The sequence below is a fragment of the Endocarpon pusillum genome (assembly GCF_000464535.1).
Source record: "Endocarpon pusillum Z07020 unplaced genomic scaffold scaffold1719, whole genome shotgun sequence".
Classification (NCBI taxonomy): Eukaryota; Fungi; Ascomycota; class Eurotiomycetes; order Verrucariales; family Verrucariaceae; genus Endocarpon; species Endocarpon pusillum.
This window is the reverse complement of record NW_006916062.1, coordinates 238,622-252,145: the sequence shown is the minus strand read 5'-3', so window position 1 is coordinate 252,145 and position 13,524 is coordinate 238,622. Positions and strand designations below refer to the sequence as shown.

At 50.1% G+C, this 13,524-nt stretch overlaps 2 protein-coding genes across 2 annotated transcripts; one reads left to right on the top strand and one right to left on the bottom strand.

The window, feature by feature from the left end:
- Positions 1-1,163: 1,163 nt before the first annotated feature.
- EPUS_00918 (uncharacterized protein) lies at positions 1,164-5,258 on the bottom strand (the record flags this gene model as incomplete). The annotated part of the gene is made up of 6 exons (XM_007802477.1): positions 1,164-1,204; positions 1,257-1,556; positions 1,616-1,747; positions 1,817-1,856; positions 1,972-2,075; positions 3,050-5,258. The coding sequence occupies 6 exons, from the start codon at positions 5,256-5,258 to the stop codon at positions 1,164-1,166; spliced, it is 2,826 nt and encodes a 941-aa protein (XP_007800668.1).
- Positions 5,259-9,609: 4,351 nt separating this feature from the next.
- EPUS_00917 (uncharacterized protein) lies at positions 9,610-12,786 on the top strand (the record flags this gene model as incomplete). The annotated part of the gene is made up of 6 exons (XM_007802476.1): positions 9,610-9,706; positions 9,771-9,949; positions 9,999-10,027; positions 10,087-10,171; positions 10,261-10,395; positions 10,444-12,786. 6 exons carry the CDS (start codon positions 9,610-9,612, stop codon positions 12,784-12,786), a joined length of 2,868 nt encoding a protein of 955 aa, XP_007800667.1.
- Between the last annotated feature and the right edge of the window lie 738 nt (positions 12,787-13,524).

Sequence of the window (13,524 nt, the reverse complement as noted above, 5' to 3'; positions counted from 1 at the left end):
GCATCTCCATAGGCGGAGAGAGCGGCTCACTGTAAGGCATTGTGCTTCCGAAGCTGCCTCTTTATTATGGGTTTCGTAATTGCTCCGCAAACTGGTAGCAGGCGGTCCACCTGCTCTGCATGGCCATCGGAAACCTCGATCTGAGCAAACACTTCTGTTGCCATGGTATGGATACTTCGTTTCCGGCCTCAAGGGTCCGCGTGCCGCTTCTTGTAAAAGAGCTCTCCCAACCCCCATGCCCGCCCCGATGCAGTATGGGCCCGCCGCTCTCCCTTCCCCTCATCATCCCCCGGGGGCATTCCTCCCCCAGCGGTGCCATGCGCCACGGGCAGCATCTACGGAGCCGGCTCTAAGGAAAGACATGGTAAATGCAGAGCGCGGTGTGACATAAAGTATTTCTTCTCTTCTCCATCATGATGATGATGATGACGAGTATTCCGGTTCTTTGTTGCGTTGCACACTTGGGCAGGAGAGGGGAGAGGGAAAATAACTGAACAACAGACAGAATTCACGGGAGAAAGTTGGGGGATTGACAGGGTAGTAGCAGACGAACAAAGCCACAACGGACAACGGGCGGACGCGAGGAAATGAGATGTAGAGATCAAGCAAGAAGATGTGGTGAGGGAGTAGAAGCGGGATGACGACGACGACAACGATAAGGAAAGGGAGTAATGCTGCACAGAATGAACCAGAATCAAGGGGAGAGGCAGACGCTTTCCAAGGTCATTTTAGGGGGATGTATTTCTTAACATGTTGTCTCGTACAAACCTGATGAGTGAATGTGAGAAGCACTTTAGGGAAGGCACGAAAGTATCCAGATAGAATTTCAGCTATAGAGTACAAGTAACGTTCTGAGTAGAAGACAATGCGGGAAAGCTTGATTTGGTGTATCATAGTGCAAGCTGACTCGGGGAGCTCGGCGTACCAAATCGAGCTCCCACAGTTCGGATGCAGAGCTTGCTTGGTTGCCTTCTGTGCCAGTCTTTTCGAGTGGACTGCTGGGAGAGCCACTCACCAGTATAGGTCCCACCTATTGCAGGGTCGGGTGCAGAATCTAAATGTAAACTTGCTGTCCGCTGATCCGAACCGTTCAAGTTGCTCGCTCGCTGCACACATCATATTCGTATCCACGTCAGCCACGCTGCGTCCATAACCTCCCGCATTTAGACATATTGAGACATCCATCTGATACCCTCTCCATACCCTGTTATCTTGTCAGCTGCTCACGTTCGTCTAGCTCACGAGCCTGTGCCTACCTTGCCTCATGACCACACTGCACATGAATACCTCGATAGGCCTGATACCCTCAAGCGGCACCTTTCCTTTGCCTGTCGTCTGGTATAGTCCTAGCTGATGTCGCAGCTCATCTTCTGAAACTGCGTCGGGATGGTCTATCTTGTTTCCGAGGATAAGGAAGGGGACTTTGGCTAGATCTTCCATGGCGAGGAGGGCATCGAGCTCGAGTTTTGATTCGGGAAGTCGTTCATGATCTTTGGCATCGACGAGGAAGACTATGCCAGATACCTCGGGGAAGTAATCGCGCCACAAGCGGCGGGCTATTCAGAAACACCACGTCAATCATAAATAATGAACGCCAAACTAGTACAAGCTATACCGCCAGCTATACCTCCGAACCCTTGCTGGTATACATATGTGATGTTAAAGAAGGGTGTGCACTGACCTTGCTGATGCCCACCCAGATCGAAGGTTGTAAATCTGTTGTTTCCAATCGCGAGCTCTTCAGATGCTGTGTTGGGCGCGCTCAGACGTCAGCCATATGTAGCAGGTCCACGCCGAAACAAGCGGTACTTCTCACTGGGATGTAATGTTGGTTGCAGGATGGCGACTCGGTCATTCTAGAGATTCAGCAGTCAGCGATGCTCATAACTTGCACGTGCCAACCGTATGGGAGCGGATCACGAAGCACCGGCAACAGTCGCAACAACTGCTCCTAGGATAAGGGCAGCGTACCTTCAGCATGTGCAGCAACGTAGTCTTTCCCGCATTGTCCAGTCCGAGGAACAGAAGTTTGGCATGTTTGTTGAGGAGACCCAGGGAGGCAAGTACATCGTAGACTACACAAAGAGGTGAGTATTGGACAGTGAGTACTGGCGGGCGCCAGAGTCGAAGGCGGACTGGTGCATGGAGTGTGATCACGTACACCAGTTGATGATCCACATGGTGGTGGGAATCAGGATAGCACGATCTAAGAGACAGGGACAGAGGAGAGAACACTGAGACCAAAGGATTGTGTTTGATCGAGAACCTAGGGATTTGAGAACAGTATGTTGGAAATGGAAATGATTGTCGAGGCGAAGAGGTCACACCAGGACCAAGATATCTAAACTGTCCTTTGCTGGCCATGGAATTTCTGCGGACACTCCGAGTCGGGCAGAGGTCATGTCTTGGCATTGGTCGCTTGGCGTTCCGAGACGGCCGAAGAGAGACAGTCAGGACACATCAACTACTTACTACTAAGTGTGTGTCCCTCTTCAAGGAGAGCTCTACCTAGTAATACGATCATGGTTGCCGCACTCCCAGTACTACAACATCTGGTTGGTCATACAACGGACTGGCACGTTCTATGATCGATGGCCTCAATGGAATCAGCCACAAGAAAGTCTTCGGATACAATATACTGATTGCCCCGGTCTCGATCGAGCTTCAGTAGCTCGAGAGATATGTGCAGTGCCCATCTGTGGACCGCTTCCATCTACTCCAACGTTGAGGCTATCGCAGACCCTACGAAATGCTCGTCTCAAAAGGCGCAACACATAACAAACGGTGCCTCGTCCCAGAAATAAGACGCCAACGACGCTAATGCTGAATATCGTAACGACACGATGGTAGTCTTCCGCACCACGCGCCATATATGTGCAGGACCAAGCCCGAACCAAAAGCAATAAATCCGTATATACAGAAGGGAAAGACTGGAAGCGAAAAGGCATTTCAACTTGAAGTGAAGGGTGCTAAAGAGAAATGACCAGCGGAGGCTGTTGACCGAGTCCGTAACCTCTGGTGCGTTCCGCACATTCCAAGCCCAACTCACGCATTCGTTCAGCTCCTCTCCCACGCAGAGTCTTGCGTTCAGCCTGTTCTTTGGCAGCTTTTCGACAGTGTTGGCGCCAGAACTTCTCTTTCCGTTTCTGACGTTTCTTCTCGAGACCAATCACTATGTCTACCGGCCCGCGAACATGCATCTCCCGTCCGGGTGTCATTCCACCATACACAACTCTATCGTTCTGATGAGTTCTCGCGTGATAGTTATGGAAGAAAGGATTGGGTGTACGGGGTAATGATGCAGTACGCGTCATGTGAGGACGCTGACCTAGCCGACTGATGACGAGCCCTTCGGTTTGGTGGGGCATTAGCGCCATACCAGTGGGTGACGATCTTCTCGTGCCAGGCGGTGATCTCCACTTCATCGCTGGTGGAGGGGAGTGCAGGCGCTGTGGTGAGTGACCGAACAGTCGGCTGTTGGGAGCAGGAGAAGACCGACGAACAGTCTGTCGAGGAGGCGGCGGGGAGCAGTGGACACCATGCTTGGGAGGTGGCGAATGAGCACGGCGGGGTGAACGCAACTTAGAACACATCTTGTGGTGCTTTGATGCATGGCCTCTGGTCGAGTCGTCTTCAGATCCCTCCAGTTGATTCTTGAGCCAGAGATGGTCTTCAGGTGTATCCAAGTCTTCGTCATCGTCCTCGTCCATGTCCTCTGGATCAGTTGTGGGAAAGCTAGGATCAATGTCTTGCGGGATGAGGATATGCTTCTCGCGCTTCCTCTGCTCACGACATGAGATGTAAGCAGCTTCAAGTGGGCGGTCTTCATCGAGGGTGCCACAAACAAAATCCGTGCTGTCGGGTAACTCTGGTGTGCCTGGACGCATCTGATGGCCCTTTGAGGTCCGACGATGCTTTGGGTGCTTGATGTCAACAGATTCAGATCTCTTCTCCTGACGTGATCCGTGATCACTCAGAGAATCCATGGAGCTCCCCCTCTGACGTCGCCTTCCAAAAGGTCTGTGTGGAGAGGAGTGATCAACACTGGTGGCTGCCGTGGTATTATTAGAAGGGATCCAGAACTGGTCTTCTGACTCGCCATCACTGTCGTCGTCAGACTCGGCGAAGCCCTTTTCGTTATCAGACTCGTTTCCGTCGTCGGATGGGGCAAAGTCATCTTCGTTGATCCCATCCTCGTTGTCATCATCAAACTCATCCTCCTCCTTCTCTTCCTGCTCGGCCTCTTCCTCCGCTTCTTCACCGATCTTGCGAATGGCATTCTCCTTCTTCATGCAATCCAAGAGCGTTAGCTTACGCTGCGTATCAATTGGTTCACGAACCCAGGCATCGTCATGATCGTTGCTAGTGGCGAACTCGTGAAACGGAGAAGCATCCGACGACTTGACATCAGACTGCTTGGGGGATGTCGGAGATTTGAGGGCATTTTTTCGTGTGTCGACCGTGATAAGCGGTACCTTGCACGGCTGGGCGTGCTCTTGTCTTTCACCTCCATGAGGTTCGTTGGAAGGCGCTGTAATATCATTGGCAGAAGAACTACCACTATCCCTTCGCGCCTCGGCTGCCTCCGGACCAGGATCCTGTTTCTGTGCCGGTCGGGCGGGGCAGGCAAAGGTAAGTAAGCATTTTCGCTTTGGTGGCTGCGCAATTTCCATTCTCTCTTCCTTGGCCGCGTGAGGTTCCTTCACGGCCGGCTTGCTAGCACAGGCAAACGTAATGCAGCGTTTTCGACCCATTTTGGCCTCTATTTGAGACTCCGCAGACGCATCTGCTACGAGCTTCTCCTGCTGCTTGCCAGTTGCGAAAGAGATTCTGGTAGGAGGAAGGGGTGTCTTGTTTGTTGCATGTATTTCGTGATACAGAGCCACAGGCAAAGGTGGACTGGGTGTAGCAGATCTAGTGGGACTTGTGTCATCGGCATCGCTCGTGAGTTCTGCTGTAGAGGGCACGCTTGCATTACTGAACGTGGACGCCCTAGATGCAGCTCCGGAAATTGGGGAGGTGGGAGAGGATGAGATGTCGCCATTCGACCCGGTCATAAGTGCGCGAGTAAGCAACGATTCTTTACGATCCATCGCGGGAAGGGCAGATCTAGTGTAGGTTGATGGTTGCTGGGGTTGCTGGACCATCGTAGGATTCATTTGAAGCGGCGAAAGGGGTTCGTCTGGTGGCTCGTCAACATCGCCAGTGATCTCCTCCTCGGAGCTGAGAGGATTGCTGGTGTTTGACAGATGAAACATGCTGAGTAAGTTCTGTATCGCAGATTGCCTTCGATTGTTGTCCTCCTGGTAATTCCCCATGATAAATCTGGTATTTGGCCAAACAGATCACTCCAATAACAATCAAGCTACCCTGCGAGTTGTAAGACTGTGCTGTGTCCTGAGATGCTGGAAGAAGGTGAGGTGTAGAACTCGTCTACCACGGTCATGGTCATAACGACGACATCAAGGGCATTTGTGTGGGAAAGAGATTTGACTTTTGGTCAAGTAGTGGAAAAGGACGCCCGTGGAGAGATCCAATATCCGAATATCCTTGATGACTAAATTCCGAGCTGCTTGTTGTGAGGATCAGGCCAAGATAAAGGTTGACGTTGCAGGCTGAGGTTACAGGTAGATGTCGTAGGCTATGCGTTGGAGTGCCGGGTGACGAAGTGAACTATGTTGAAACAAGAAATGGAATGTTTCAGCGTCGACTGGGCACCACGTTTGCTTGAAGGAATTGTGCGTCAATGTACGGAGAGTAACGCGACGACTCTGGGCAGAGGAAGCTGGGAAGGGTGTGTGCTGGCGACTGAGGTGTGCGTATAAGTGGCGTTGTGGTTGTGGGTGGGAAGAAGTTTGAGGTCGGGGCATCACCAATCAAGCTTGCTAGAAATGGAGAATTGGTGGTCTGTGCTTCGGGCTTTAACTAATTCCAACCGCGCCAAGTGTGGGTGGGGAACAAGACGCAAGAAACTGAAATGAAAGGGTTCAGGGTTGAAGACCATCAGACACCGCCCCGTTTGACGAGACACAAGGCCCGGCTCGGCACCTGCACATACTGCATATACTGATGCAAGTGATCGATAGCAAAGAGACACAAGAAAACGGCCGCGGATGAAAGAGAGTATATTACTCGGTTAGGCGCGAAAGGATCCCTTTTCCCAGTCTGCATCTAGTCGAGTTTTCACCCGATTGTCATGTCGTGCTCTGGCGTCGTGCTCTGGCGGCTGTAACCCTTGATGCCTCTTGCTCACGCGTCAGCCCAGCTCTTGCCCTTACCGTGTTCCGACTTTCCCCCACTATCAAGTTATTGTTATTACTGGTAGAGGCGACTTGCTTACATCTCCTGATACGGATCCATATCACATATCAGTATTCCTAGATCAATAATTTGCCCCTCTTTTCGCTCGTTTGGCATTGGATATGATGCTTCTGACCCTCGCTACAAGTCTTGTTTCTGCCCATGGTTTGCCTGCGGAAGTCAGAGAGTCATTTTCTGAATTTCTGCGCAGTCCAGGGTCTCTGCTGGTGCCACACTACCATGCGAGCCTGCATTCTCGCACAAGCTGCGGCATGAATTGAAGAGATCGCCCGATGAAAGCCCACGCAAGTACCAGGTTCTGGGCGGCTCTCCATTATTGCGTCGTTTTCAGGTCCAGTACTCCGTACTGCCAACCACGACGATGCGAAGGGTGCCCCGCTCGCATCGGCGTTCTCATAAATGCCCAACTTGGTACGACAGAACCGTCGAGAAGACATCCTGCAATTTCATGCCTCATTCGCTCATGCCATTGGTACACGACTCCTCTTTCCTTCATTCGACTTTCTCGGTCTGGACCAAGCGGTGTCGATTTCTCGTGAGCCGTAGTCTTGTGATGTTTCTGGGTATTAAGGTCTCCGATACCGCAATTCTTCCAATTTTCAGCCTCTAATTGCTCGTGATACATGATACGATGGGTGTCAGCAGCCATTGGGTTCAGTAATACGGAGTATGTGTGGGCTTCGATATCGACTCGATCTACTCCGTATCGGTTTAGCTGTTGTAGCCGCCTATTACAGTACCCCCACTGACACTCTGAATCGTGCGCAGAAAATAGCGCTGAACTTAGCCCTGACGTTCCCGATTCTAGCCTAGCCTTGAGCGACTTGATAGGTGACTTGAATGAGCGATTAATGGATGCCAATCACAGCTGCTGCTGACCTCGGTTCCGCCGTGATGATCCTGCTACCCGCTTGTGAGAAATGTGCTTCCTTGCCTCAAGCACGATTGCCACTACCACAGCGGCGCCAGAGCACATGCATTCCTGGCTAATGCTTGTCTTCGGTCTGGGCTAAAGACGCTCTTAAAGGCCCCGCAAACCAATGCCGTGCTCCATCTCACACTACCCCAATGTAACAATGCACATTGGTACGGAGTACTTCTTTGCATGACCTGCTAAAGCGCCATATTGTCCTTGCTCCATCCCTCCACTGACAAAGCTATCTACCAGACCAGAACCGCGGCAAGACTCTCAAGACGCGACCCCTAACTTTTCGAAAAAACGCATGCAGCTCTAGAAGAGAGAGAGGCAAGATACGACTGAACCACAGTAGCTCTGAAAGCTATTGACCTAACCAGAAATTATCCTCCTACTTGCACAGCTCTATCTAGAATCCGGCATTCTTTCGCCTGCCCACTCTGGCTGAATGATCTGACCTTCACCCACATGGTTAACGAGTTGAAGCGGTGAACATCGCATGTTTTTCCTGTTTCTGTCACCAGCCTCTTCGATCAGCCTTTCCACGTCGTTTAACTCCCTCCAACAATTACACAACCTCTTTTTCCATCAAACACGCCTCGAGTTCTCTAGTTTGGTTGTAAATGTCATTGCAGCTCTTTGCTGCACTCAGATCGATTCAATTGTACACCACAAAAAGATCAACCTCTTGCCATGTCGTTCCTCTCATTCTTTGTTGCTGCCATTCTTCCACTGCGCGACGTGGCATAGGGCATCCGCTGAAGAAAGATGCCATGGTTCTCTTCTTCTGCACTACTGTTCACATGATTTGCATTACCCAAAGAGGTATCGTACATTATGGTTATGATGTTGTAAGGGAGACCAAGACCTATTTCCTGTTCTGGAAATCGATGGCTGGACACTTGAACACCAGCATCCTTCCTCAGAACACTGAATATATTCTATTATTCTGTCAAATTTGCAATTCAGACACGATGGTGCAGCTGTACAGCCGCTGGTACCCTGCATGGAATCTGATTCAACACCTTCGCTTGTCTGTACAAGCTAGAAACTAACTCGCTTGAGGTCCAGAGCCTACCGGGGCCATTTAGCGACCTTCAACCCTCTGGTTCTGACAAATGATAGATATTCTGATGGGGTGGACAAGACCCTTACAAGGGATATACTACCTCTTCCGCACAGGGCCAAGTTAGCGATGGTGGACTTTTTGAATGAGTGGTGGCAGATTTTCTTACCCTGACGGTACAAGGATATAGAAAGTGCAAGTGTTCAAGTCACTGATCGACCATAGTTACATCTTTCTGCCCAGCTGTTTATCTTCTGGTTTCTTTCTTGATCACTGTGACAGTATGTTTTCACATGGATGTTATTTTGTCACTGTGTCGATCTTGAGGCTCTCACAGCACACTGTCTCTGTTCTTCCACCACATAAGATATGCTTTGTGACTACAGACATGCAGTTAGAAAAGGCATCATGTTTCGGTGCATCTTCCTGTCACCAGGATGGCCTACAAGCAAAATGTAATCATTCTGAGTTTGGATGATATCTCCAAAGTATCTCGTTGCTCACGAATCCACGTGGATACTAGCTTCGGCCACATCGAAGTTCGATGGAAGACAAGAGTCTACCTAATAGAATTTGAGCTTACACAGGGTAATACTGCTGGGAAACAATGGCACCACCAAAGAGTGCGTTCCATCATTGTTTACCTGATATACCCAGTGCCTATTAGACATCTCCTTTGACTGATATGTTTGGTTGGATTTCGTCCTGTAAGGCAGGGAATTCTGCCGTTGAGAATGTCGACTCATGCATATTAAACTGAGTTATGGAGTAGAGTTGCTTCCGGGTTGCTTCCGGCTTCCAGATGGAAATGAAAAACGCTAGACTTTCTTTGGTTAGTCTCATATAGCTCCGGACCTCTCCAACGAAGCTCCTCGCTTTCAAATAACATCAAGTTCGTCAGACAAATGACTCTCGTCACCAACATGAGCGCATTCCGTCTCTCAAGAGTGGCTCTCAGAGCCCGCCCGACTAATTTTCAGAATGCGGTCCAACGAAGAGGTTATGCTGAAGCGATCTCAGACAAGATAAAGCTGTCGCTAGCTCTTCCTCACCAGGTTCGTGTGCTTCACTGGCCGACTACCAGGCTTCATTAGCTTTACACCTGCGACACGGTCCTTGAATACTGCTCTTACTGTCACTGACATATCTGAAACGCTAGACTATCTACAAATCCACCGATGTGTACGCGGTTCTTTCACTGCCTTTCTGCGATATCACAAGACATGTTCCTCTATAGAGCTTCAACCAAAATGCTGATGCCGCTCCCCACAGTGTACAGGTCAACATACCTGCCGAATCAGGAGACATGGGAATCCTCGCCAACCACGTTCCATCGATTGAGCAGCTGAAGCCTGGCTTGATCGAGATCATTGAAGAGAGTGGTGGAAGTAAACAATTCTTCTGTTCGTATACCATCGATCAGCTCGGCGCTATAGCCAGGCGGGGTGGCTAACTTGCCAACCACAGTATCTGGCGGCTTTGCAGTTGTTCAACCAGACTCAAAACTCAGCATCAACGCTGTGGAGGGCTACGCACTAGAAGATTTCAGCGACGAAGCTGTAAGATCACAAATTAGCGAGGCTTCAAAGATAGCGGGCGGGAGCGGAAGTGAGCAAGATATCGCTGAAGCCAAGATTGAGCTCGAGGTTAGCCTTCAATTGAAACACTACTCCTGTTTTTGCTGACACGATACAGGTGCTTGAGAGCTTGCAGGCAGCTATGAAGTAGTGATGCCCAACTCAATTGTACATATCGAACCAGGTTCCGTTTCGACGTATTGTAGATTATCTCAAACAAAGAGCGTGAACTTGGAACTCTATGGATTCACTACTGTTCCAAGCTCCAGTCCTAACAAAACTGCAGCTGTGGTTCGCTTTGCTGTTGCGACTGCTCTTTCCCAATTTGATTCTATCTTGTGGTGCGATTAGCTCCTGCTTTCCCTAACTTCTGTCTAAAGCCTTCGGTCCTCAATGTTTCGATGTCTACGCACAATTTTCTCTCTCTTTCCACACCTTCAATATACTCTTGGACTATAACGTTGTTAGTTCCGCTACGAGAAGAATGTGGCCTGCCACGTATACTCTTCGGCATGGTAAGTTTTAGAAGTGGGCAATGCTTCCTCAATTCTGATCCTCGGCAGGCTTTCAATCCGACACATGGTACCGTGGCTTCCAGAATTCAGGCATTCCAGAACGGTCAAGCTCCGCGCAGCCCTCAGTCAGCTGGGAAGACCCGGAGTTCAACCCAAAGAGCTGAAGTCGAAATTCCAATCGGGAGAGTTAGGCGTGCAAACACCACTTCCGCTGCTCCAGCATGCCCGCCGACAATAGAGGGAAAGGAGTGTAGCCAACAGGGGCGGATCCAAGAAGTTGATGCTGCCCGTCATGAACCTATTACCAACTTTGACGCAGGCGAGAATACTCTCCACGCCAGCCTACCCGCCAGACCTTCGACGAGTCATGAGTCTACCATGCCTCTTCGACAACACAAATTACACAGTTTCTCAAGGCAGGTTCCAGAGAGACCCAGAACGCAGAAAAGGCAATCATCATTGGACGCACAACCAACAACACAAATTCAACTTTCTGAGGCTCGAGCTCGACTAAGATGCATAGATGATAGGAGGACGGGGACCCCGATTGTACCTTTGACGGATGTGAATATGTCCCCTGTCGGACAAGACGCCGATATCCATCAACTTCAGGATCTAATTGACAATGCCCTTGACGAACAAGCCAAACTTGATGTCGAAGGAACGTCAGCCAAACAATCTCCTCGCCTGAAGTCCATCCCCTCTCAGGTTGAGCTAAGCATGAACAGTCCGTCAAAGGGGCAGTCGACTAAGACAGAGTCTAGTGGCTCACCTGTACGCTGCGGTCGAGATGGGCGCGACTTTAGTCGTCCTCGTATGTCAGTCACTACACCTAAAGGCTTCGGTAGGAGAGATGGTGATTATCCATCGAGTGCGTCAACTTCAACCTCGCCTATAAGGAAGCAAAGACTGAGCACCGAGACTGTTCTGCCAAGAAGTAGTACTGAGTCCGAGCCGCTGGCAGCTTCCCCCTTACCCTCTGTCTATTCATTCCGCGACATGAAATCGGAACAGGAAACTTCCTCTCTGAATCCCACCATATCAACTCGTCAAGCTCCAAGTCCCGTCAAACAGCGTACAGCAGCCTTTGAAAAGATGGTGCAACGTGACAAGCAAATTATGTACGACCAGCCACACCGGCACATCGCGGGAGCTCCATTGAAAAAGCACTGGTGGCTAGAGCCAGATGAAAATCGATTGCATCGTGTGCCAGGATTGTTGAAGCAAGAAGCGAGTGCTACAAGGAGTAAGGCAAACGGTATTATCCAACATGATCCTCCTGCCAGCACACACACCACGACACCAATGCCAAGGCCTGGACCTATTCCACTTGCATTGCCCCAGCTCATTTCCTCCAGAGGTCGTGCTGTGTCTGCAACTTCTCAGTTTGAAGACACGTTCGAAACAGCCCCACAGTCTGAGGCTGCATTGTCAAGATTGTCATCACGCGTTCATTCGCCAAGGACTATTCCGAAAGCGTTAGCAGCCCAAGACATCGGGCAGGCGACGAAATCACCATTTCTGAGGTGGAAGGCTTTCATGCTCGATAAAAAATTACCAGCTTACAGGACGGTTTCACCATCACCTGGAGAGTCTAGTGTTGGAGTAAATGCTGGAACCGATTTGACTGAGCAGACTATAGATACCGCTTCTCATTTGCAACCTCGAGGTAATGATCTAGCAGTAGTGGCAAGTCAGGATGCAATCTCACAGCGCGCATATGGCCAAAATACCGTGACAGCAGTGATGCAGCAGGGAGATATGCCGCCATCAGCCAAACACCGTGAAATTCATGAGAGCCATCCTTCGAAAGAACTCAGTCCGCAACCACTGACACCTCGCAAAATCATCTCTCCCAAGCAAGATCGCAATTTCAGGGATGCTGCAGTGCCCGGCGAAATAATGAAGCGTGCTGATGGTGACATGACTATTGACGATGAAAAAGAGTTGCTCATTGCACCAAATATTGCAAACATGGACGAACATGGCGACGTGGCAACCGAGACCGGCGATGAAACCTCTTCGCAACGTCAGTCTAATGATCTTATGCCATTCTCCTTGGTACAAGTGGAAGACAATCGTTCAGCTCCCGCTTCCGCTTCCACTTCCGCTCCAGGTTCCCCAATCCGGGGTAGGGTAGCATGTCGGACCTTGCATCAACAGAGCAGGGTGATGAGAAATGAGGAGAGCAGAAATGGAGTGAGAGTCAGTAGGAGCAGGAGTAAAGTGGGGAATGTGAGGGTTACGGTCGAGGTTAGGACGCCTCAGGGTAGTCCAAGTAAAGGGAATGCTCAGAGGGATCCGGTTGGGGATGGGAATGGAAAGGGGGAGAGGGTTGTGATTGTTACCACGGATGTGCAAGAAAGTGAAGAGGGTTCGGTTGAGGATTAAACAAGGAGAATTGTTGGGGGTGAAAGAGGAATAACGGAGCGAGAATGAGTAAAGCTGTAAGCAGAGGTGGCGTTCAGAGGAGAGAGGGCCAAAGGGCGAAGTATTATTCTCCATTGACATGGTTTAGATGGATAGTATCGTCTAGTATTCTTCAATAGCTTAGTTTAGAATCTGACCCATCGCACAGTAGTTCTCGCTCCGACATCAACCGTCTCCTGATTTCAACTCCATCTCTCTCGTACTCCTTGACTTCAAGCTTGGACGTGAATGTGAACGTATAACTATCTGATCAGCAATGGAATCGGTACCATGTCCGGAATGGCGGTGGAGCTGATGACTCGTTACAATCTTACTAGGCCTCTCTTCTTTTGATAGCAGTAGCAGTGGTGGTGTTGGGGGTTTGAAGGATCACTTCCTCTCATTTCCGTACATGTACCACGTATATGACACCGAGTCTTTGAACTCCCTTGCACTCTCACCTGCAAGAACTCCACTGCACAACAAGGGTAACAAATCGCCCAGAAAGAATCTCAAAAGCAACCAGGACTGCTAATGTTTGAAAGGGCCGTGTCCCATATCTACAGCGTACGGATACGCGTAAGCCTTTCCCAACCATGGTCCATCAATCAGTAACGCAGGGAGAAGAAGTTCACCATCGTTGGATTAGTAACCCTTGGCTGGATCCCTGTTGGTATTGTATTCTCCCCCCTCGTGACCTCCTTGACGAGCTTGACGAAG